Source organism: Vigna unguiculata, chromosome 8, assembly GCF_004118075.2.
Source record: "Vigna unguiculata cultivar IT97K-499-35 chromosome 8, ASM411807v1, whole genome shotgun sequence".
NCBI lineage: Eukaryota > Viridiplantae > Streptophyta > Magnoliopsida > Fabales > Fabaceae > Vigna > Vigna unguiculata.
In genome coordinates, this window is record NC_040286.1 from 36,114,138 (window position 1) to 36,140,086 (window position 25,949).

Below are 25,949 nucleotides of genomic sequence, written 5' to 3' on the forward strand. Positions count from 1 at the left end.
ACAACGTTTGATGATAAGCCATTGATAAGTGCAATTATTCCTTTATACCTACTCATAATCATAGTGTCTCAAATTGGGGCATACAATCATCTTCTCCTTCACAATTTCTGATCCATCACATGCCAGCTAATTAAAGTTATTTATATCACCATTATACAATTTTCAAATGCTTCGTTAAATTAGTCCTTTTCTCTATGTATGGCTAAATGTAACACTATCAAAATTGGAGAATATTTTCTACCAAAACGACAAAGAAAATTACTTGTACATAAGAAAAAGAAAGGAAAAGAAGAAGGACTTTTTTTTTTTAATGGGTCAAAGCGAAGAACGTGATGTTAGGGACAAAGAATTGAAACAAGCACGGATTACAAACAAGAATTCTTAGAATCTTTCATGTGCTGAAAATTAATGGTCTACTTGCGTTGAACATTGATGCATAGATTGTTAATTTTGCTTGCAAAGCATCATATTATTTCTGTAATCATTCGTGTGTTGTATTTGGTATGTGGAAAAATCTTTGCATTCTGAATTGCTCATTTGACTCAAACCAAAATTTCCATATTTATAAGTCCTCTCCACATTAGAAATTTTCTCCTAAGATTCAAGTGTTTCGTGTGAAATAATTCATAAACACTTAAAATTGACATAGAGAAAAGAATTGATATCTAAATCCAATTAATCAATCAATATTAGTTATCTATTACTAGTTTCAACTTAAAAACCTTAATTTATTGTAATTTTCTTACGTGGTTAAATTCCCAACATTCTAAACAAAAGTTAGAATGAGAATGTTTCTTCATCTACAAAAATAGTCTCCCATTAATTAAAAAATTAATATTAAGAAGTGTATTTTTTTTTTAACATTTAGGATATTTGTAAACAAGTTGTGAAAATGTAGAGGGAATACTACATTTTGAGTGAAAAAAAAAAAAAAAAAAAACTTTCAATTTAACTTATCATGCGTCTCATGTCGAGAAAAAACAAAGCTAGGGTAGTATATATATATATATATATGCGTTAAGAATGCCTAGTAAATGTCAGAAAAAACTTGTTTTACTCCACCTTTTGTCTTTCAGTTGCCCTAAATGATTTAACTTGGTAATTCACAGTGAAATAGTGATACCAATTAATGCAAAACGCAGGACCACACAATGTTATGATATATAGTTCATAGGTGTGAGTTGTGAAGCAGAAGTCAAAATCCAATTGATAATTATTGATTAGGTGAGGGACCACCACTGCAAAATACGTGAAGATGCTAATCATCAATGCAATATACTCCTTCCATAAATGGAGACCAAGAAATTTTCTTTGTCAAAATAATTTTACAGAGAAAAATGAAGAGTGTAGCATATGGGAATGATTCTGGTAGGGATAAGAGTGTGTACTGTGTAGGTACCACCAAACAATGTGTTAACGTCACTCAAATACTTTTTTCATTTCCTTCCAATTCATTCACCTCACAATTAGTTGGCTATACTTCCAACATTGCAACCCTAATTCTTCCTTCTTTTTGTTTGTTGGAATCATAAAAGGAAACTAAAAATCACTTTTTTTTTTTTCACTTCCTCATCGTCACCACCAAAGATATTTCGGTGATTTCTTTTGACAGAAAGTTACACAATTAATCAACCTCAATAGTATTTTTTGACTTTCAACACAGAAAGATCCATTTATAATAATACAATACAAAAACGAAATATGTTATTACATGTTTTTCTCTATGTACACACAAAACCAAAATGGTGTGATTTAAATAAAACAAATCTTATTATCATGCAATTGTGACGTTTGGTTTATGGTATATATAAAAGTTTATTTGTACTATATAAAAGCGAATTATCAAAAAGCTAGTAGTGGAGGTGGTAACTAAATGTTTTTAACTTAGGATACGAAAATCATTTTTTTTTTTTAATATAAAACAGTCTTAAATATAAGGCCTGACAGAAAAGCATATATATAATATTATGGGCCTTCATATGAGGGAGGTTGAACCGGCCCAATAATGTTATGGGCCTTATGGGCCTCTTTCGTTTGCTTTGCTCCTGTTCTTCGTTCTTCACTGCGCTTCCCTCTTCATTGGTTGTCACTGTGACTGTGATTTCTCCTTCTTCTTCTTCTTCTTAAGATTGCTCCAATCTTTTCTTTTCCATTACTCATGGCTCCTCGTGTTGCGTGTTGGGTCGGCGAGAAACACTCCAAGTTTCAACAATGGCTGCAACTATTACTTCCAGATCTTCTCTCGTGTGTCTTCGCCTTCACTCATTGTTATTCTGCCTCATCACCGATTTTTCCTCATGGGTTTTCATAAAAGCTTCCAATTTTTAGGTATTAAAGTAATTTCTATTACAGTTCTTCTGTTACTTGTTCTGTCTTTGTTTAGAGTCATTTTAGGGTAATAAGCATGCATCTGTACCGTGGTTGATTTGTATTGTTATCTCTCTCTTTCACCCCATTGTTTTACCATGCACTGCTATATCAAGCGAAAGCCTGCTTCAACACTTTACACAACTAACTACATTTTTCCTTGCGTTGTTACTGGTTTCAGACACTCTTAGTTCTTCTTCTAGTTTGCCCCTTTCAGACTTTTTTTTTTTTTCTATATTTTGTTTATTCTTAAAAAGAATTAAAAATGAAAATGTTAAAAAATGAAAATGGTAAACGTTGTTTGCTCTTTATGTTTGCAATGTTTTTTCCCAGCAAATCAGAAATTGAGTTTTGCAAAGACAAACCAGAAGATGTTAAATTTTGTACATTAAGGTGTGTAACTGGGATGCCCTAAGTATGCATTTATGTCACGGTTACTTCCTCTAACATTTTTATGGTAATTGAAAAGCAGCAGAATATGTTATATTTACTTTTTCAGGCACCAGTGTAGGTTAGTTTATGTTAGTACAATTTTTCTCATACATCGATGATTGATGAGGTGATTTTTTTCAGGTGAAGTAATTAACTTTGGTTTATTCTTTGAAAACCAAACTAGTGGGTCGTTCTATGTTTGGTTGATTAAGCAATAGCTTCTCTGGTTCATTATGATGACATGAAATATCATCCACCACCAATTTCTTTCCCAGGTGAGTGAATGAGTTATGACAATGTTATCATCTAATCAGAACTGGACTTTCAGTTCATTGATCATAATAAAAGATTTGGATTAAAGAATTATGCATGTTACCCCAGATGAAGCTTCAGTTCTGATAGAAGAATAACACAAGCAATGTCTAATAAAGTACTACAATATATCTAAGATTTTGTCCTATTTTCAACGTTATGTTATGTCACTTATTTTTCTTACCTTAACTAAACTTGGTCATTTAAAGGTGTAGAGAAGAGAACCTTGTTATGCAAAATTCTGAGACATGGATTGGTGAATAGATGATGCATGAGTGATGAAAGAATCTGTGACCATTTAGCAGCAGCAACAGACCTTCATACAGATGAGGATGGTTCTGAAGGTAGTTGATGATTAAGGGCTAAAAAGTTATGTGCATTCACATTCCAATGGAAAGGCGAAGAAAGGAAAGATAGTATATTGTGTTGTTCCTGATTTTATGCGAAGTTATCCAATAATGAAATGATCAGTGCCTAATTTTTTTCTTTTCTGTAAAATAAAAAAGGAGCCATTAAGATATCTCTAAATGGCGTTCAAAAGGCAAACGCTATGAAGGGACAAAAATTACTAATGTCGATTTAATGGTGTTCGAGTATGAAATTTCAACGCTCTTAGCTTCTTCTCTTTTTACCTTCTATCTTATCTACATGGATAACGTGATTACGTGTTGGAGTCATTTATAACAAAAGTTCAATACTCTTCTTACGCTATTAAACAAAGTCTTGGGTATAATATGAGTTTAATTTACTTAACTATTAAAATTCAATACTATAGTAGTTATCTATATTTTAAATTATATTAAATTTAAACGAAGCAATTTCATTAATTATGTATTAATTAGTTTGAAAATTATGTCAATGTTTATAAACTTAAATGTTTTTAATGAAATTTATTTATCAAAGATAATAAAGAAATTCAACATTCGCAAAATGTAAGGCCTTGTTTGGTATGTAATTGAAAATAATTTTAGTTGGGTGGAAACCAGTTTGCAGTGTTTGCTATCTTAGAGAATAATTAATTTTGAAATCGGTGATATTGAGTATATTATTTATCATTTTTTTTTCTATTTCTCTTAAACAAAACACTTTAATTTTCACTATTTTTATTCATTTCCAATCATTATTTTTTTTATTTTCTCGTCTCTCTACTAAACAACAAGAAGTTAGAAAGCATAACAAAAATAATCGTAAAAGGAGTTAACTTTTAACCTAAAGATCAAATTCATGCAAAAATATTATAAACCATCACTCATTTTTTTTTTACGGTCAAGATGTTACCTCTCATTTCATTTCTTACTTGTCATTAATAGACAAGATATAATAAAAGATATTTTTGGTATAACGATACTGGTGAAATTTGAATAATTATTGAAAAGTACATAATTAAATTCATATATACAGAGACACACACCTTGTTTGAGAATCTCTAAGAAAAATAGGAGAGAGAAAAAGAAGTAGATTCTCTCGGGACCCTAAACTTATTAATGTAGGGTTTGAAATTAATTGAATTTGATAGGTATGGTATGGGTACTATTTTGTCGTATTCCTGTATACCAAAGACCGTAGTACTTTTTACGCAACTCTACTGAGTCTGGAAAAAACTATTGAAAGGTGTAGGCACCTTCCTCCGCACACTCTATCATCATCTTCAACATTTAATGCCACAAAAAGCTTACACTTCAAAAGGTAAGGTATACGGCTAAGCCTAACTCTCGAATATTCACAACACCACGTGAAACCCAAAACTTTTTCCATCCTTAATCTTTATTCTCTCTTTCCTCTCTTCACAGAAAAGAAGATTTCTGAATCATCACACAAGCATTCCTTGCTTCTTTCATTCGTCTGCTACACCACACCTATATATATATATACACTATTGCATGCATCTACAGCACAACTCATTCCCTTCATATCTCTCATTACACAATTTAATCTTATTCCTTCACAAAAATCTGCATCATCATGGTCCTTGGAACAATGGCAAGACATTTGGACACAATAATAGGGTGATCAAATCTCTCTGTATTATATTGTCACATTCATTACACTCTCTCACACCTGCACTGCTATAATTATCTGTGTTTATCGGAATGTTTCATACAACACCTCCGATATTACAGAAACATATTCACCAGAATATGTATTCTGCCAAAAACACACTGTAAATATTGTTTTTCCATTTTATGTTTTTCCCGTGATAACAGTGAGTTTTTTGTTTTCTGCATGCCAGGCCTGGTGTGATGCTTCTTTATCCTCTGTAAGTAATTATATGCCATATCAAGATGTATCATTTTCATATTCACGCCTTACTCTTATCTGCACTTATTGATTAATTAACGATTAATGAGAAAGAAACTAAGTATCCTACGCAGTGCCATGCATGCACATTTTATCTGATCTATTTACACCATAAGACTAATCATTAATTTGTTGGCTTCGAGTAACTATCATAGATATGCATCAATGAGGGCGATTGAAAGCCCTTCAACCTTAGATGATCAACAATGGCTAACGTATTGGGTTCTATACTCCTTCTTGACCCTCTTTGAACTTTCCACCCATAAGATCCTATGTTGGTACGTTAAAGTTGATTTCACGTAAAATTAAACTATATGTACACAGAGTCACAGTAATTTGATGTTAATATAAATGAAGGTTTCCAATTTGGGCATACCTGAAGCTTGTGTTTTGCATCTGGTTGGTGCTGCCAATGTTCAATGGAGCGGCTTACATATATGAGAAATATGTGAGGCAATACATAAAGAATATTGGAAGCTACAGAAGTTCCAATTATCCTGAGGAGTACAAGAAGGTCCTTCACATGATGACCTTCGATGCAAGGAAAGCAGTTGAACGCTATATCGATAGACATGGCCCTGAAGCTTTTGAGAGAGTAATCAGAGCGGTATATATATGTACCTGTGGTGCTAAAACTGAATTGCTTCATCTGTCTGTGTTTTTGACATTTTTGTTTTCAACTTTTATGTGCAGGCTGAAAAAGAAGCAAAGAAGCGCTGAGTGAGTATTGATATGATCAGATTTGGAATGAAAAACGTAAACATGCTCCAATCGATACTTCTTTCTGTGTACATTTTCAACATGATGGAGAATTATATAGTTTAATTAAATGACAGCGATTGTGAGCTTGATATAAGTTTTATATGTACCTTCCGTGGTTTAAAAATGCACGTAAGAGCAAAAACTTATGTAAGTTTTTTTCTTTGAATCCTTTGACTAGAATTTTACTGCAACTATTTATAATCAGTTTTCTCCGAAGCTCTCTCAGCATGACACATACCCAGAAACTCATGCTTAATTGGGATGACTGTTGCAACAGTCACAAACATATATAAGCGATCGTGATAAAGCTTGACGATCGCATAAACCATATATAAAATGATTTGATAGTGGGTAATTCTTATCTTCAAACAAAGCGACGCAATAATGATTATCATAGACTGAAGTGGCTGAAACCCAATCTTGTAATAAAATAACCAATTCAACCTTTTTCCTTCGGCGCTTTGAATAGTAACTAGTACTGTTCTGAATCAATGTTTTCAACCAAATGCTATTTATGAGGCAGAAAATAGAAACTGAAACATAAAATCATGCACCGGTAATTATCCAATAGAGTCTTCGGTATATGCGTGTACATTCTGAAAGGTAAGAACTTCACGCCTCCGTATCTTCTCTTTTCATACAAAGGTACCGTTGGTTATTAGCATGACTTCCAGCTCAGTAATGCAGTAGTTTAAGATACAAGTTGACTGATAGAATACTTGGAGAAGTATGATCTATATACGACAAAGAATCAGACACGAAGATCGACTGCAATACTTTACCCACTAACTTCTTTTTGTTGGATTTTTATAAAATTTTTATTTTTATTTCGTGATGCATTAATAATCTAATAATGGCTGGTGTAGCAGCAATTGAAGAATATCTGACACATATTAGCTCGTTTCGACTCACATGAATACGAAACCCGCTTGAATTTGGATTAATTAGTGAAATTGATTTACTTTTAATATATTTTAAGGATTACAAAACACAATTCAGTTTAAATTCTCTCATAACTTAAGACAGGAAAGCAGAATAAAATTATTTTTCCATCAAAAACAAGTTCATGTGATTAACTTATTTCATACCCAAAGCAGCTTGAAATAAAATTTGAGAAGTTTTTAATGAAAAATAATTTAAGTTCAAATCAATGAGTTAGTATCAAATGGTTAGGGAAGAAATTGAAGTTTTATTGAATAGGTTAAGAGAGATGAAGTATATGTTGTCTTTATTCTAGACCCATCTTTCTTTCCTTTCTTCTGTATAAAAATTAAGCACATCTTTGCCATAGTCATTGAACAGATACCATGTGGAATACCTGACTGAAAATAGATATGGAAGGCGTCAGCTTTGGTGACAAAATTCTGTAAAGGGCATAAAACTTCAAAATTGAGAGCTGGATGGAATTATATATCAATTTTCCACTGGTTTCAGCAACCTAGCAATATTGATACATATACATTCCTGTTATGTTCTCAAATGGATATATACTATGGAGGAGGAAAAACAGATATGATAAAATGATGTGACTTACACCTAAAATCAGTATACTTTTGTCAATTTTTCTCTGAATTTCTACATCACTATCACTGTCAGTAGTTGCAAGTGAGGATATGGCAGAATAGATTGTCATCATGATCCATATTTCAAGAGGATTTTAGGATGTGCTTAGCTCTTTTAGGACCAAGTCGGACAGGACCTGATGTTACCATGCCGTCCAGTTTAAAAGAATTCACAGCAGGATACCTTGAAGGATTTAGATTTTGTGCCTCACGCTGACAACACCTACTCCCACCACTACCCATTTGTGGATCCAGTTCGGGTGCTCTTGTGTTTCGTTGCAATTCCACGCTTGACTTTTCACCAGTCAACCTAGTCACACGACAGAAGTTTTCTTGCACCTGTATATTCGGTAACTTGGTAGGTTTTCTGGAATCATCAAGATTAGCCACGGCTGTGGGTCTCTTCCTGTTATTCGTGCACGGATGGTGTTCATCCAACTTCAATCTGTCAGAGACATTATTTATGTTTCTGTTGCCACTATTTATGGTAGAGGGTGTAACTGGAACATGTAAAGGTCGAACAATTGATGCTGGAGAAAGAGGAGTAGTCTGCATGGGACGCATAGAAGTCAGATGATTAGAAGGAAAGCGAAGTTCTGGTGTAGTGAGATTATTTCCCCACAGATTTTGAGAAAAACTTTGACTACTTGTGCCTGAAAATTGCTGAGAGAAGGACCCTGGAAGCATTTCATCTGCTGAGCTTGACAACCACGATGGTGAACTTCTGTAAGGCCTTTCAAACCAAGATGTTTTGGTCTGTTCATTCACAGTTGGCTGCAAAAAAGGAAATCCGAAGGCTGATTTGGTAAAAAGGGGATTTTTATTCCCGTCGTTCAGCTCACCATTGCTTAAACTGGGGGAGTGTCTAAAATTGCCAGGAGTAGGTAGTACCACCGATTGAGAGCTCAATCCTAGAGGTTTGGCTCCATGTATAAATTGCTCAGGAAAATCATCTGATGCCCCATTAAATACTGCATACGATGTAGACTTTGGAGTGATGGGATTGAAAAAAGAACTTGCATTTCTGTTGACTTCAACGCTTCCATTTTGAGATACAGGATTCCTTTGCAGATCAATAAACTGTCGAGAAAATCCAGAGTCTGTACTGGGCATCAACATGGTACTTTGTAGTGCTTGATTGCTTTGAATTTTGGCTGACTGCAATACACCGTCAGCAGATATTTGTAAAGGTGAACCAGATACCCAATCCTGCTTAGAACTTCTTCGTAACAAAGAGTGTTCCAAAGCTGCATATTCAGAATAATTCCTTCTTCTGGACTGCTCATCTGTCCAAACATCTCCGGCAAATTGTTGCATCTCTTGGCTGCTTCTACCAATTGGAACATCCTTACCCATCAACCTCATTGTTGGTTGGCTGGAACTTAGTGAGATATGATCTGAACCTTCTTTCAGAGAAACCACTCCATTTCCACTGTGATTCCCAACCTGGTCGGATTGATTCTTTTCAATGAACACGTTCTTCTCAAGGTTCGGCTTTGAATTAAGAGGCGGGAGATAACACGTATCTGAATTAGGTTGGTGGATATCTTCTCTCTCTCTACTTTGTAACTCGGTGACGGATAATCTGGTTGAATGGTGTGGAAATGGATTAAGACCATCTCTTGTAAATGTCTTCTGAACATGATTCTCATTAGCGCTTAAATTTTCCAGGTTACTTTGATGAAGAATATTGCTAATGGGTAAACCACTTAAAGAACCACGTACTGTAGTTGATGTCTCTGGCTGGTTCACCCCTAAGTTTCCACTTGAACTGAAATTGATAAGCTCACCATGAGAATTGAGGGGCAAACCGAAAAAACTGGGATCCAATGAGCAATTTTTCACACCTCCTTTATCCCAGCCTGTAAAGGGGAACGAGTGATCAATCATATCTGCAGAAAACATGCGAGACAACTGTCTGTCACCGGAGGCCTCATCACTATTATCTTTATCTCCACAAGCTTGCAATGGAGATTCTGGTTTTTCATTTGCATTATATGAAGCAGAATAAGATGACGAAGGCTCCAGAAATGTCTTTGTATTGTCATTTGAATCAACAAAATCAACCTGGGGATCATCGAAATGGTCCAACTTTCCACTGTAGCCAAAAGATCCAAAATCACATGCTTGTCTATTTATACCAGACATCTGCTCTTCATGAACTGCCGAAAGAGGACCAGAAATTTCTGCATACGGAGAACAATGCAGGGTAGTTCTGTTGCTTCCATAAAAAAAGTGTGAACTATTATTGTCACAGACTGCCACCTTGGTCAACAACTCTGACTCCTCTTCTAAGTGCTTTGACTTATCTTGATCAGTACATGGCTTCAAGCAGCTTTGTACGGTATCTTGTTCCAGAGTGTTAGAAAACTGTTTACTTTCAACTATAGGGCAAATCTCCTCCTCTCTCTTGTCTCTGTCTATATTAACATGAATATGGCCATAATTTCTATTTGGCTCCAAACTTGCAGTTTCTTCATCACTTCTAGAGGATTTCTCCTTTACTACTGAAGAAGCCAGCGCATCTGAAGATATGTTGAACATGGCTTCATCAAATGAAGTTGTCCTTTTTGGACCAAGTATATCATCTTTGCCAGAGAATTTAACATGTCTGTCAGAGGTTGGCTCTTCATCATTATAATGGCTTTTTTCAGTACCATTTCGAATGTTACTGACACTTGATGTCTTTCCAGAAACATGTTTAAAGTGGTTCTTAAGAATACTGCCATGAACAGGAGATACGGCCTTTTGTTGCTTTCCAACTGAGTCGAAATTTTTAACGTGTTGCTTCTTTTCTACCGATATACAATTTAAGCCCAATTTCTTTCTATCGATGGAAGGATCAACCCCATGAAGTGGAACCATTTTACTACCAACTGTACCTTGTAGTTTTCTGGAACTATTTGCTACATTTTGCACCATGCGCTCGTAAGCATCACCCTGATATAGACAAGAGTCGCAAAATTAACAAAATTGTGCATGTCCTATTATAATGGTATTTGAATAAGATGATTAAGCTCTGAAATAAAAAATATGAAATACTCGTTGCCAAAGAGAATTCACTGAATATCCCCAATCCCATACAAAAACTAGAATATAATAACACATTCTGTAGCTTTTGTCATTTTTTATTACGGAGGAGTTTCCACCAATAAATAAAATAACACCGTCAATAATAATAATAATAAAAAACACAAGAGATTTGCTAACAAATTATATGCAATTTTTTATATCAAGATACAGCAATACCAATGAATGAAAAAGAAAATAAATAAGATTACAACCGCATTTCAAGCTTATGATGTCAAGAACAGGTCTGTTTCATAAACTGTCAATATAGAAAACCTGCATTTCATATACTTTCAACAATTCCAACCGGCAAATCAGATAGGACTTAAACAGTCTATGACTGTTTCGACATCACAATTTACAATAATATGACCAGAACCGTAATACCATTACTCGTAGCATTGGTTTTTCATTTTTTTTTTCTAATTCTTATTTTGTCCGTCATAAAATAGCTTTTGTAAAAGATTAAGGAATTTATGGTCAAGTAAAAGTAGATTTAATACGAAAGAACAATTCCACCACTGAAAAAAATTCAGGGAAACTACACAAGCTATATTTCCTACATTAATTATAAAGTCATGATCCATACTTCTGGATAAACAAACACTTTGATTATTCAGTGGTGAAAAAAATCATTATATTGAATAAAAAGACTCTAGTGTCATTTGAACTGGTATTTTAACTGCCCCGTCATTCATTTAGAAATATGTCAAAATGTCTGAAAATTGAAATCCATTAAGATCAATTACAAAAGTTCCTCGTAGTGTATCGCAAAAACTACGAGTAGAAGCTTAGAAGATTGGAACAATTGAATTAAGACCTAAACTTTTGTTAATACATCTCAGAAAATGCTCGTAGATTGAGATTATCTGAGCTTTATATATTCTCGTACAAATGCACTATCATTTTTTTAAGCTTTAACGAGTCGATGTACATGAAATAACTAAAAATCAAACTCGAGTTAACATTTATAGGAATACCAACAAGAATAATGCATGAAAACTTCCATTTTAAATCTCATTTATTAACAATAAAATCAATTAAAGTTTCCTACGTAGTAATCCTGAAATTGATTTTTCCTTTATAAACAGAATGTTAAACAAACAATGTACAAATGGTAAAAAATTAAAAAGAAATCTAGGTGTAACTGAAAGCTGGGGCGTAAAATAATTATATACTATAATACTAATAGTAAGATATTAAATATCCTATATATTGTAAGACGAAAAAGTTTTCAGTTCAGTACCTTCGTAAGATCCTTTTTTTCGAAATGGAGTACCTTCTAAAGTTCTAATAACAAATTTTCTACTTTGTTTCCCGATTACTCCTCATGTTAAAATAAAAAAGAAAAATCGTAATGATTAGAACCCTATATTTTGTCATATTTTCTCCCTTATACAATTCCACTTGGAGGAATCATGTAGGGAAACTTTTGTTTGATGTCAAAAAAGATTACTTCTAAAATTAATATCCAAGAGAAACTGTACTTCTATCTAACAGCATATACATCCTTATCATGGTTTACACGAAGCAGAAGCTAACGAAAAACACATATGCATAGATGTAGCAAATATAGTTAAGACAAACAACTGTTACAGATTCATAAATTAATATATCACCATGTTGTGTAAATTATTATAGGAAAAGAGTTTTTATGATAGATATCCTAATTCGTTTAGAAAAAGGAATTTAAAGTACAGAATTATCGATCTTTTAAAATGAGAAGAGGCCACAATTATAAAGAAGGTTAAATAAAATATTCCTAAAGTCACTTATTTTAATTATATTAAAATTTAGGACATTAAGTAATATTTTTCTCTAAAATGAATTTTACTAAAAGGGGAGGGATCCACAATTTAAAGTGAATGCATCAATCATGGTGCTTAAATAATTTTTCTTATATAAATATAAAACTGTTACGTAAAATTGTTCACCACCGAAATATATATGATACACCTCTGCAGATCACATATCACCATTATGTAAGGCGGGGAAAATTATTATGATCGTAGAACCAGAGTTCGAAAATAATTTTGAAAATAAAATATTTAATTATATCAGTCTAGATGGTATTCAAAACAATATAGACACTACTAAGATGCCATTATTATAGATATAACAAGGATTAACATATATGTTTCATTACTTCCACTTTCAAATTTCGGCCAGAATAACAATTAACCGACATTATTTCCGGTCCTCTCATGGTTATATATACTTCCTAAGTTGGGCTCTGATACACTCACATTGATTTGATTGGGTATCTCAAAATTGTCTGCACAAAACAAGGCTCACAACTCCGAACTTTTATTGACCGATTACATCGAAGTTATTCTACCCACAGACCAACACTTCCAGAATATGATCAGGTGTCTTACACGAGGACAGATAGTCCAAAAGCACTATACCATAAATTACCACCCTCTAGTTCACTAATACGTCACAAATATACCCATGCGATATGATCTATATCAAACCAAGTCAGAGTACTCTTTTTCTGATGATACACGTCCATCTGGAGTTGCAAATGCAAACATTCATCAACCTAAATCACTATATATAAACTTCTGACACCCAATAAATGATCTAACAAATTCTGGACCTCCACTTGCAGATCTCCCACTAGCCAAAATACATCCAGCTGTAAGCTTTGTATAAACCTCTAAGTTCGAAAAACTAGTCACAAGAGATGGGAATCTGTTGATCTACCCATGGCCCATATGATAATTTCCCCCCGAATTATTAGTTAATAGTGACGGGGCTAGAAAAACCCCTCATCATTAGGCTCACCTCTTCTACCTCGTAACCCATGAGTGGCCCCTTCTAGCTAGGGTACCTTGTACTGATTATACACACATCAAACACACATACACCATACAGCTGGAGCAACAATCTTGCAGGCTTCACCACCATCTGAATTCCTTCCGCTCACGAAGGCACTTGTCTTAATTTTCCTTTTTCATAACTCCCCTTTCCCAACTTTTACTTGCCGCGTATTTCGCTGAAGTACTAAACTAAAAAAACACAAACTCACTTTCGACGACTAATGTCAAGCTCTCTCTTATCAGCTTTTTCAGCAGTAATTTTATGCAGAAAAAGCAAGATGTAGAGTCAGCAAAGTATAGTCGCATGGCATAACCAACTACATCAACACAAAATCTACAGTGTTGGGTAATATTTTATGCGCAAATTTCATGAATTCTGCCCGGAATCAACTGCAAATCGCCGAAACACTGCAAATAACGAAAGATTGACCTGTATTTTATGAGACAAAGACTACATACCTTCTTCCCAGTTGGTCCATTGTTGAAGACATTACTCTTTTTCTTCTTCTTCTTGTTCACAACCGTCTTCTTCTCATTGTTCACGAATAACACGCCACTCTCACCGTACTTCTCCACCTTGCTTTTCTTCTTCTTCGCCTTCTTCATCTTTTTCTTTTTCCTACTCTTGTTCGTACTCTTCCTATTCTTAATTACCGAAACAACTGGAGCAGCCGTAGAAGTGGAAGGAGCAGGAGCACAAGCTGAATCCTCACAGCGATAATCGGATTTCTCTTCGTTTTCCTTAATCTGAATCCCTTTGCTTTTGCCTGCTTCGATCGGCAGTGCCACCGTGAGAATCTCCGCGATCGAACGCTTCTTTGGAGCCTTAGGTTTAGACTTGCAATTAACGGTCCTTCTCATCTGCCGTCGTTCCTCCCTAACGGCCTGCGCTAAACAACCGTCGATGTGCGCGTTCACTGCCGTTACGGTGGCGGCGTTAAAATCGCGGCAAACAGGACACACCATCTCCAACTTCTCATCCTCTTCAGCGGAATCTCTTCGGTCCGATTTCGACGACTCGCCACCTCCGCGCGTAGATCTCAGCGCCTCGAGGCGCCGAGAGAGCCACTCGAACTTCGAAACGGTATTCGAAACCTCGTCCGCCACATCCTCGTGGAACGGCCAGAACTTCAACACGCTCTCGATTTGCGGTGGCGGCTGCTGCAGCTGTGGTGGCTGTTGCTGCTGCTGCTCTTCCACCTTGAAAATCTCCGCTATAGACCGCTTCTTCGGCGCCTTCGACTTCGATATAGAGGTGGACGACGACGACTTCAAATTCATTATCCTCATGTGGCGACGCTCCTCTCTCATCGTCTGCGCGAGGCATCCGTCGATGTGCGCATTCACCGCCGTGAGCGTCGCAGCGTTAAATTCGCGGCAAACTGGACAAACCATCTCCAATTTCTCGTCGTCGTTGTTGTTAACGGCAGCGTGAGAAGGAGGCGCGGATTCTTCGGACTCCTCTTCGCTGCAATCCGCGTCGCCCTCGTCATCCGTACCAGAAACTTCCTCAGGCGAAGGCGGATTGTCCGGATTTTGCGCGTGGTCGTTTAAACCGTCGGATCTAGGGCACAGCGTCATCGGAGGAAGCCAGGACTGAAGCTCCTCACGCGATGCGTCACGTGAGACTGTGGATGCGAACGGCCAGCACTTGTAAACGTCTACGGACCTCATCTTAGTTGTGTAGTCCCTGCAACACCGAATCCAAAGCAATAACAAACGGTCGCTACAATATATGAGTAAAACTAAACAAAATCAAGAAAACAGAACACCGGTCAATAGATAGAGAAAGATATACCTTATGGAAAATCTATCAAACGTAGCCGCCATGATCAGTGACCAGAGAGAGTTCCTCTATGAAGAACAAGAAGAAGAGAGAGAAGCGATGAAGAACATGGATTATTATGATTAGATGAGAGAGGAGAGAGAGAGAGAGAGAGGGTAAAGAGTAATTAACGTTTTGCTAGGGAAGAAGGAGGAATGGAAGAGAGTGTGTGTGTGTTGTGTGTAGCTGTCTGCTTGCTTTTCCCTAATTTATGACTGAAAGGGACGTATGAGAGAGAGTGAGGGCTCTAAAGTGACGACAGATACAGAGGAAGCGAAGGTGAAAGAATATTTTATTAATTATTAATTAACACTCCTAATAACATTATTATTATTATTGTGATTAATGTTTAATGTTGGTGCTTGCTTGTTAAATAGTTTATTATTGCTAATCAACTGTTCTTTTATTTCCATTCCATGCATGTTATTTTCATTATTGAATTAATTAGGTCATGTGTTGGTGCCTTGCAGGTTCTTCATGTATTTGATTTTAATTGAATTGATGTTAATGATAGTATAATTAAAGGGGATGTGTGTATTGTATATCGAGGGTATGGTATTTGTTAAATGGTAATGCTAGATTTGTTGTATGATCTATTGTGTTATATGGCCACGCTCGTGTACTCACTCGTATGAAACAAAGATTCTGCTGTAAGAGCACAAACAAACCTCCATATGCCATCACCCACTACCTATCCACGCGCTTTTTACCTTCATCACATCATCTTCTTCTTTCTTTTTCTGGTTTTTTTAGGTTTAACTTAAATAATACTAAATAAATAAATAATAAAAACCAAATAGTAATGCAAGTGAGATTCCACGTACAGTAAAAACAAATATTATAATTCAAAATATATGAAACATTCAAAACTGGCCAACCAAAATTGAAAAATATTCATTTAGGACAAACTCCCATCATATTAGTGCTTAGTTTTAGTCCTTTTTTTTCTTTTCTTTTTTTCACTTTAGTTTCATAAATTGGTGATGAAAAATCAACAAAGAAAATGGACATATGTACGTGAAATAAGGAGATGAAAGCCGAAGACATGTTAGAATAATAAAAGTTCATTTGTTGAAGGTTAATGAAATAAGGTGAAAAGAAATTAAAACAAAAATAGAACATCTTAGTTTACTTCTTTCGCATGATTATATATATATATATATATATATATATATATATGGTAAAGGATTAGGACAAATACGAGTAATATATACATATGTAAATATTTTAAAATATAAACTTAAATAAAAAAATAGAATTTTAAAGTATAAAATTGCACAGTAAACTATTAATGTAAAAAATAATTTTTTAAATGTAAATTTAAATCTGTTCTACCAAAATATAAAATATAAAAATATTTTCAATCTTATAAATTTAAACAAAAAAATACAAATATATAAAGTTAATTGATTATTGTTTCAATACTAACATATAGTAATAGTAGATCAGACATCCAATTCTCAATAATTAAATACTTATATTTATTACTTGAGTATCTATTAAATATATTTATTTATTATCCATTGAAAATCTCACTAACATTTCTTTACAAATTTTTTTTATCATCTCTAACTATATATAAAGTCTTAATCAATTATACAATATTAAACACAAACTAAAAGAACACATTAATCTGATTAATTGTTTCTATTAGAGATTAATTATGTTTCTATTTGAGATTTATCTCTGCTACATTGGCTTTTTTTTTCTTAAACCAAATACCTCTGAATACACTTAGTTTCTCATTTATTTTCATTAATTTAATTTCCATTTTGTAGAGTCTTAAACCTCCAAAAGTATTTAATTATATTTACTCATCTTTAAAAGTAAATGAATTCTACCCTGACTGTAAAGTTGTTTGTCATCTCTAAATAACAAGAATTTGCATTGTCACGTCAGAGTAATTAGAGTTCTTTGTCGTCTTCTACCCAACAGCTACAAAACATTTTTTTATTTTTCTATTTTATTTACTTTCAAGCAAGCATCGAGCTTATAACTTATGTGTCAGATAACTAAAGAGTATTTATATATATATATAGATATATTAATTAAATATTTCTTTAGTTTTAAAATTTTGGCGAAAAAAATATATTTCTAAATATATAATATATTCTTGTCTCAAAACTTATGAATATAGCTTTTTAATCAAATAATATTAATTTAATTAAGTTTGTTAAGTAGTGTTTTAATTGACATTTTTAAATTAGAATCTATCAAAGTGTTACATTAAATTTTTTTTACCTGTCTAACATAATTTAAATTGATATTTAAGTTTACACTTTTTTTAAATTCAAATGTTATTATAAAATATTATTTAATAAAATTAATAAAGTTAATGTCATTTTATTAAAAAATTATATTTATTCAGATTTAAAATTTCAAAGTTAAAATATATCAAAATTTAATATAAGAAATATTTTTACGTTGTCAAAATGTTTGGCTTATTTATTATTGTTTCGGGTATAGGGACCAAGCACTTACTAATATCACTCCAATTTTATTTTTTTCTCCTCGATTCCTCATCTCCAAGTAATTTGTTGAAACTTCCTCTCCACGCAATCTTCTTCCTCGTTCAATCGGTTGAACAGACGATCAGTGTATTTGTCTAAGAGGCTCCGATGCTTAAGTCAGTTGAGGGACCGATCGGTCGATAATCGTAACTGCTGTAATAAATGCGAATTAAAGATCCTCACCAACCTACCTTTGGGCCCTATTTATAGTTTCCGGTTTGGGCCTATAATTAGGGCTCATTAATCATGGCCCAATGATCCCTTAATTGTGATTACTAACTTGTTTAATTTTAATTAATCCAGCTGACTGGTCCAGGTTTTCCGTTTGGCCGATCGACCGATGGTCGCTTGGCCAGGCGGGTTATCTTTTATGAGTTAGCAGCTTTAAGCAATGAAACGTATTTAATCTGTGTGGTCGATCGACCGATGGTCCTTTTTATGGGCAAGTACCTTGACCAGTGAAATGTGTTTCATCCGTGTGACCGATCGATGGTCCCCTTTAAGGGTCCACGTGTTTCATCCGTGTGGCCGATCGACCGATGATCCCCTTTATGGGTCCACGTGTTTCATTTGTGTGGCCGATAGATCGATGGTCCCCTTTATGGGTCCACATGTGTTTCATCCGTGTGACCGATCGACCGATGGTCTGTTCAGTATGCAAGCCCTCCCAGCCTTATTCAATGAACCAGTAGGATGTTCCGATGGGCCATACAGTACAATTATGATTGACATTTTATCTTAATAAAGAAAAACACCACATTTTCTCATTCAAAGTTGAATGATTTTTTGTTTTATCAAATCCAAATAAACGGTAAAAAATTAGAGTGAAAATATATGAAAATATAAGGTTTAAGAAAGAGCTTAGATGAAGATTGTATGAAACATTCACACAGTGTATTTCAATTTATGGTTGACATGCTTTTAGTTAAGTCCATAACAAAGCAAATGATTTTCTTATTCAATACTAATTTTTCTTTTATATGTTATTGAATAATGATTCTGAATCGTACAATCAAGTCTCGTGAAATATATTATAAATTAGTTTTTTTCAATTAAAATTTATGTTATTTATTGTTTGTGCATTTTATGAAAAAGCAAAGTGTTTATCTGTAAAAAAAACAGCTATTTTTAAATTTTTTTATCATGTAAGAATCATTTTAGAATGAAACTTTAAATTATATTATTTTGACGCTTCTTCTGAACCAAAATTGAACACGTTGTTTACCTCAAATGCACAAAAACTATATATTTCGTTAAAAGTGGATAACAAATTGTATTGTGTGTAGTCTCTCAAAACCAGTAAAAAAATTAGCATTGTCACATCACAATCCTTTCATTCCTCACTGTCCAATTATTAACATAACTACATATTTTAATTAAAGTACAATTTTTCATAAATTTAAATATTTTAAATTACTATTTAATAAAAGTCATTATTAACAATTGAATTTGTGATAAATATGCTCTTGCCTGAATTTATTTACGATAGAGTAATTTTATGTCCAATAATTAAATGTTTATGAAAAATAAATTAATTGTCAATATATTTATTGTATAATTTTAAAATACGAATACATTCAAATATTATCAAAACATTTAAAAAATTACGCGACCATCATTCAATACATTGCTTCAAATTTTGTGTCCAATACATTCAAATAATATTATTTTAATTAAGTTACAAGTTTATATAAACTTAAATATTTTATATTACTATTTAATAAAAACATTATTAAATATGTAACATTTTCATACTTTTTTTTGTAATTTAATTTTTAACTGAATTATATAACTATTATTTTATTGTTGTGTCAAAAATTATTAAATTATATAATTAATTCAAAAAAATGGTACAATTAATATAAAACAACAAATAATTTTTGTATTAATTTAATAAAAAATATTTACTTCTACATCGTTACCTATCTACTAAAAACATTAACTGTTATCATAACTTTTTATTATGTAAAATATTTAGAAAGAAAATTATCAAATTACATGTTTTTAATCTTTACCTTTATATACAAAATTGAAATTTATTTATACTTATAAAATTTATTTCTTCAAGACTTAAAAAATAAATAAATACGATTTCTTTTCTACTAAAAAGATATTTAATCACACTAATTAATAATATCAATAATACTAATATTTTTATATTAAATATCGAGAAAGTAAAAAAATAATTAATTAAAAATATTTGAATTTAAAATGTAGAATAACTTAAAACGTAAATAAGTATGTTATTTTAAAAATGTTAAATGAGAAATTATATAAAACAATCCAAGGTCCTTCTAATAGAAAATAAGGACAAAATAAGAGAAATAATGAAAAATAAAAAAATAAAAAAATGAGATTAATAAAATGATGGTGCTGTTTAATTTTCTTATTATTTTTCCAAGGATGCAGGTGTGTTGAAGTGACAGTGGAAGGACATAGAAGAATGAAGAAGCGCGTGAGAAGGACGCGGTATATGGCGTGTGGTTGTGGTTAGAATATGAGACGGGCCCACTAAGACACACGCACAGTTACAGCGCGCATCATTTTGACTTTAGGAGGTTTTTCTTATTTAAACTTTAAACTGCAAATTACCAACTTCTCCGATGCACCATCTTTATCTTTTAAATTTCAACCCTAATACACATGATTAACAAACATCATATATCAAATTATATACATACTTCTCTTATTATACGTACACTACTGTCTTATTATACTCCTATAAGGTGTTTAAAATTTCGTTGAGAATAAACGAGTTATTAAAAATATTATATCAGCTAAAATTTAAGTAAAATTTGTGAAAACTAAGAATTAAAGTTTTTGAATACAAGTACTGAAGATTTTTTTTTTATAATAACACTTTGTTATTTATTAAAAGGATGAAAAACCGTTAACTCTATTTAAAAGTTATATTATATCTTATGATATTACCATGCAAAAAGTGTAAAAAATAACATTTAATTTTATAAGGAAAAAATTTACTTTTTGACCTTAAAAAATGTATTTACAATTTCCTGATTACTGAATTCTTAAAATATCATATTCAAAACGTGAAACCATACATACTAATAACTAATTTAGACATATTCAATCATAAAAAAAAAAAAAAACAATCCTCTTGTGTCAGAATTTTATTTCTATTATGAACATGCATTATTAGCACAGACAGTCTAGTATTACTACTATTATTCTATACGGTACTGTTACATCATTTAATATATATATATATATATATATATATTGAATTATTAGTATGAATACTCTTTTATCTTATGTAATAATAACGTATACCAAAAAAACTTTAAAAAATTTCAAAGAAATATTTTTCTTTAATTTTATTGTTAATTATTGTAATAAAAAAGTTAGTAATAATAGAAATCATGGTTACATTAGGACAATCTTTTTCTATTGATTGAGTAGATGTAATTTCTGTATATAAACTATCATGTATTAACAATAGAAAAATCACACTTTTATAATACATCTAAGATACGTTTATTAGATTTTATATAATATAATCTGTACTATATAATACTATATGATATGTATATGTAGTAGATTATAAATGAAAATTAGAATATAATTACTGTGGAGAAAATGGGTTGGGGATGTGGCACAATGATGGAGGAAGTGACTGAAAATAACATAGATGCATGCGGTCAAACAAAACGACAACAACGTAGGACCCACCCACTAATCATACTGCTATTCTTGTCGTTTAGTGCACACATTATTCTCTCACTCTCTTTCTCTCTTTCTAGTATTTTCTAATCTAATCTCACACTTTGGTTTCATTTGCTTTGCATCATTCTAAATCCAATTCCAATTTTCAGCTCTTATCTTACCTCTCTGTTTCTGTCTCTCTTCACTCTCAATCCTCTCCTCAACGCTCTCTATATTTAGGTATGTGCATATAATAGTAATATTTAAATTTCTAGGTTAAGGTCTTATACTTTCTATTTTATGTTTTTTTCTATTTCTTAACCTTATAAAGATTATTGATATGATAATATATATTAATTCTTCCTCTACCTGCTGTCTTCAATTCATAATCAAGGGATCATTCTGCTGTTACAGAAAAATGAAATATAATTTAATATTTTGATGGAGTATGCACTTGGTGATAAAAATTTGATTTTACAGTTCAAGCTCAGCACTTTCTGGAAGGGATTTTATTTTATTTTTGACGGGGAAAGGAGTGAGTAACACACTGTGATTCACTGATTTTCTGATTTTCACTCCTAAAATGAGTAAAGAAGGTGTCAGGTCAAGTGATTGTGTTGAACTTTGTTCTTATTTTTTCACTTCAACCTGGTTTTGGATATTTATTTGAGATTTTCTTTCTCTCAGGGTGTTCTTTTGGTGTCTGTGAAGATAGATTGAGGAAGGGCATGTTTTTGTGAAAGTCACTTCCTTTTTGTTTCCTTATTCTGGTGAAGAAGTTGGAGGAGATTGATATTAACTTCACAGCTTTTGAAGAATGGTGAAACAGAATCTACAGTCCAAGCACTGTTAATTGAAGCCCCCCAATCAAATAAATAACTGCAGCACACAAAATTACTGCAAGAAGGTAACAATAAATTTCAACAATGCCTCCATCACCAATATGGGAACATTCTACTGAAATAGTTTAGTAAACTAGGATAGAGAATTGATAGCGACACATTTTATATATTATGCTTAATAAAGTTTGTAAAATCTAGAGAGAGAGACTAACTGAATAGAAAGTTTTGATTAACTAAAGTTTCTGATTTGCAATAAATTTGAATCAATCATAAGTAGTATATGTTAGTAGTATTGGATATACATCATGTGTGTGCTTCTGATAGGAAAAAGAAATAAAAAATGATTGCATTTTGAAGGAATGCTAGAGTCTTTCTGAATTATCTCTATGTAAAATACCTTGCAAAATTATTGATTGTTGGATATGGATACAAAATGTTTGTTTGGATTCACTTTGAATAATGAAAGATCACATTGTAAATACTCAAGTTTGGTTTGATGTTGAAAAATTAAGTTGAGTTGAAACAAGTTTTACATTGGGCATGGAATTTTATACAGTTAACTTGCTTTTAGAATGCAACATCTGTAAATCTATCACAAACTCTCACTCAAATCAGTATAAAAAAGAGTCTCTCACTCAAACACACGGTGGACAAGAGGATTGTGAAATTATTCAGATCAAAGTAAATCTGGTAAGATTAAAAGTTCAGCTAAATGTGCAGAAGATGAAAAAATTCCTAGCGAATCAATGTGTGTGGGAGTATTCCAATATGGAATAATCCACCTTGTTGTTAGAGCCTACAAAAAAGCATTGGTTTACAATTAAGATGAAAGAAACGTTATGTTAGGTCTTAGAGGATAAGGTTCACACGAGAGATACGACCAATGAGACCTGAACTCAACAACATAAGGAATTTACATCACTCTCAGTCCAAAACCTTAAGACAATGGATTTATCGGTCTTCATCCTTATATAATATTCTACTTTTTCATTTATACTCAATGTACAACTTAGATTTACATTTAAATTCTCAACACATTAAACACATTGTCTGTGCTTTCACTGTGAGGAAACTGAAGAACTGAACACTTGTGAGATTCAGTTTCTCATGCTAAGAATTATGGGACCTCCAAGGATATTGCTGAACTATAATGAATGGGGGATATATATTTGAGAAAAAGAAAAGAAAATGAAACGAACTTGACTGTAGCAAAATATTTGGAATTTCTTAACTTTTGGGCCAATTCCCATGCCGTACTGTGACTTTTAATCCACCTCTGCAGATGCATGTTTATAGAAAATTAGCATGGAGTGTAATGAATAAGGGTGTAATAAGTGCTTAAAACTAGTAATCTGTGTATATCACTGTCAAGAGCTATATATGGAGAGACAAGATGGTGGATGAAATCGATCATGGTAAATATCATAACACTTTAATTACTTCATTCTTCGACAAAACCAATATGTTGGAAAAAACACAACCAGCTTTCTGGATCTGGAAATCTGGCCATGCAGCTACTCATTAAACATGCTGTATGTGTTTTCATAGTTATGCAATTATGTAGGTGTTCCTGGCTGCTATTTTCATTAAGGAAAATATTTTTTTTTTTTTAACACTAGATACACCACTTTTAGGGTATTTTGGCCATTGAAAATGTTAACTTTTGAGTGTGTAAAATTTTGCTGGGTGTCAAAATTATACTACTCCACTAAAGAAGTTCTAAAAATCCTCCACCAGCTTTGTATCCAAATAGGGTTTTTAGTAACATAATAATACTTCATGCTGCTTGGCTGTGTTGCTGCTGAGTAATTAGGATTTTTAATTTCTGTAGTTAGATTTTATGTTTGCTCTTTAGAACTGCTACAAATATGTTACTGCTATTTGATATCACAACACATTATTATGAGTTTTAATTTCTTTCGTCTATCTGAGTTTTAAATGGCAGTGGAAAAAATGAAAAAAACTGAGCATTTTCAGTATCAGGTTTAAGAACTTTATGTAAACTCTTTATTTTATGAAATCTAGAGAACGATAACAGGTGTTCAGAATTGGCCTTCATCAAAGCTTAGTTAAAAACGAACATATATATTGATCTCTTGAAAAGAAACATCATAGTTTTCTACAATGAAAACCATCTTTGAAAAGGAAAAAATATTTGCATGTTAAAACATGCTGAGAGTAGTTGGTAAGAAACAAACTCATTTACAAAGACAAAATATTGATTTACCTAAAGTTCTTAAAGTTTTCTGTTTATGAGTATCTGATACTAATCTTACCAAAAGTTTTATCTGAAAAAATTAGAGTAATCTGAAGCAATAAAAGATGAAAAAGGGTATTAAACTACCCTACAGAAAGAAAAAAAAAAGTAAAAGGAGGACAAAAGTTACTGTGCTGAAACAGCTCCCAAAATGGCACGCAAGTATGAAAGCTAAAATGGACCTACAGACAAGGTTCTCTTTTCTCTCTCTTCTTTCTCTCCACTTTTCTTACACAAAACAGTGAATTCTTTGGTACATTCACTTTAATACTGTTAACCATGTTTAACATTCAGTGATTATCACATCATAACATGTTTAACAATGCAATTAACAATTTCCACAAACAAACAAATGAGGCCCCAAAACAGAAGAAAAAAAGTTAGATAAATATATTATCTTCGATATCTGTCTCACTTCACTCCCTCTTGAGTTTTTGTTCCAAGCCAGCTTCTGCTGTCTGGTGCACAAATGGCTAATGAACATAACTGCATGTGACTTATCATCGCTTAATATAAGATTAAAAACTGTTAACTTTTAGTACAACACGATGTATAGTGGTTTTAAAAGATTGAAAATGAGAAAAATAAAAAAGAAAAACCAATTAAAAGATAACACTTAAAATTGTAAGAGAAAATTGTCAAAATTTAATAGTCACAAAGATAATTTTCCTAAATTGTATAGTTGTTACTTGCATAAAGTTATGTAAAAATAAAAAATATGATATTTTAACGATTGAATTACGACAATTTTCTCTTTATTATAACTTGAGATCATGTTCTTAAGTGATTTTTCTTTTATAATCTCAAATCATTTAAAGAATATCTTTTCGAATTATAAGAAAAAATTGTCAGAATCTTATATTTGTTTCAAATAATGTCTAAGTAGTTGATATTTTTGGGTGAAAATAGTGTGTTGAAATAAAATTATTAATTTCTCTCAGAAGTGGTTGTCTTTTTTACAACCAAGTTATTCTTTTGATTAGTTGAGTGTGTGGTGTTCGCTTTCAGGTTCACTGTTTGAAAATTCAGATCGTACTGAAGCAGAATGAATATATGGTTGTAACATGCAATGGTGTCAGTTGAGTGTGTTGTTGCATTGCAGCTGTTAATTTTACGTCTGAAAATTAAGAATGAAGGTATGACAATGATTGGTGTTTCAGAAACGTGACACCGCTAAAATTGTAGCATACAATAAGATCAAATTTTTCATTCCATTTCTCTTTCA

At 32.5% G+C, this 25,949-nt stretch overlaps 2 protein-coding genes and 2 long non-coding RNA genes across 6 annotated transcripts; 3 read left to right on the top strand and 1 right to left on the bottom strand.

The window, feature by feature from the left end:
- The first annotated feature begins 1,762 nt into the window (after window positions 1–1,762).
- Window positions 1,763–3,561, top strand: LOC114193035. The gene is made up of 3 exons (XR_003606209.1): window positions 1,763–2,328; window positions 2,941–3,074; window positions 3,321–3,561. It is a non-coding gene; the product is annotated as an uncharacterized LOC114193035 (long non-coding RNA).
- Window positions 3,562–5,008: 1,447 nt separating this feature from the next.
- On the top strand, window positions 5,009–6,387 carry LOC114193034 (HVA22-like protein f). Its single transcript, XM_028082726.1, has 5 exons — window positions 5,009–5,117; window positions 5,342–5,368; window positions 5,565–5,687; window positions 5,767–6,016; window positions 6,103–6,387. Exons 1-5 carry the CDS (start codon window positions 5,074–5,076, stop codon window positions 6,127–6,129), a joined length of 471 nt encoding a protein of 156 aa, XP_027938527.1. The 5' UTR covers window positions 5,009–5,073; the 3' UTR covers window positions 6,130–6,387.
- A 953-nt stretch (window positions 6,388–7,340) lies between these two features.
- Window positions 7,341–15,635, bottom strand: LOC114193032. Of its 3 annotated transcripts, none has more exons than XR_003606208.1 (4): window positions 15,426–15,635; window positions 14,087–15,317; window positions 7,706–10,673; window positions 7,341–7,493 (listed from the first exon to the last, which is right to left on the bottom strand). XR_003606208.1 is itself a non-coding variant. In XM_028082725.1 (3 exons), the coding sequence occupies exons 1-3, from the start codon at window positions 15,455–15,457 to the stop codon at window positions 7,818–7,820; spliced, it is 4,119 nt and encodes a 1,372-aa protein (XP_027938526.1). In that variant the 5' UTR covers window positions 15,458–15,635; the 3' UTR covers window positions 7,616–7,817. The 3 variants fall into 3 exon arrangements, 1 of the variants encoding a protein (XP_027938526.1); XR_003606207.1 differs by having other exon boundaries at window positions 7,341–7,609; XM_028082725.1 differs by lacking the exon at window positions 7,341–7,493 and having other exon boundaries at window positions 7,616–10,673.
- A 6,080-nt stretch (window positions 15,636–21,715) lies between these two features.
- LOC114193072 lies at window positions 21,716–25,949 on the top strand. The gene is made up of 4 exons (XR_003606220.1): window positions 21,716–21,865; window positions 22,106–22,228; window positions 22,313–22,532; window positions 25,733–25,949. It is a non-coding gene; the product is annotated as an uncharacterized LOC114193072 (long non-coding RNA).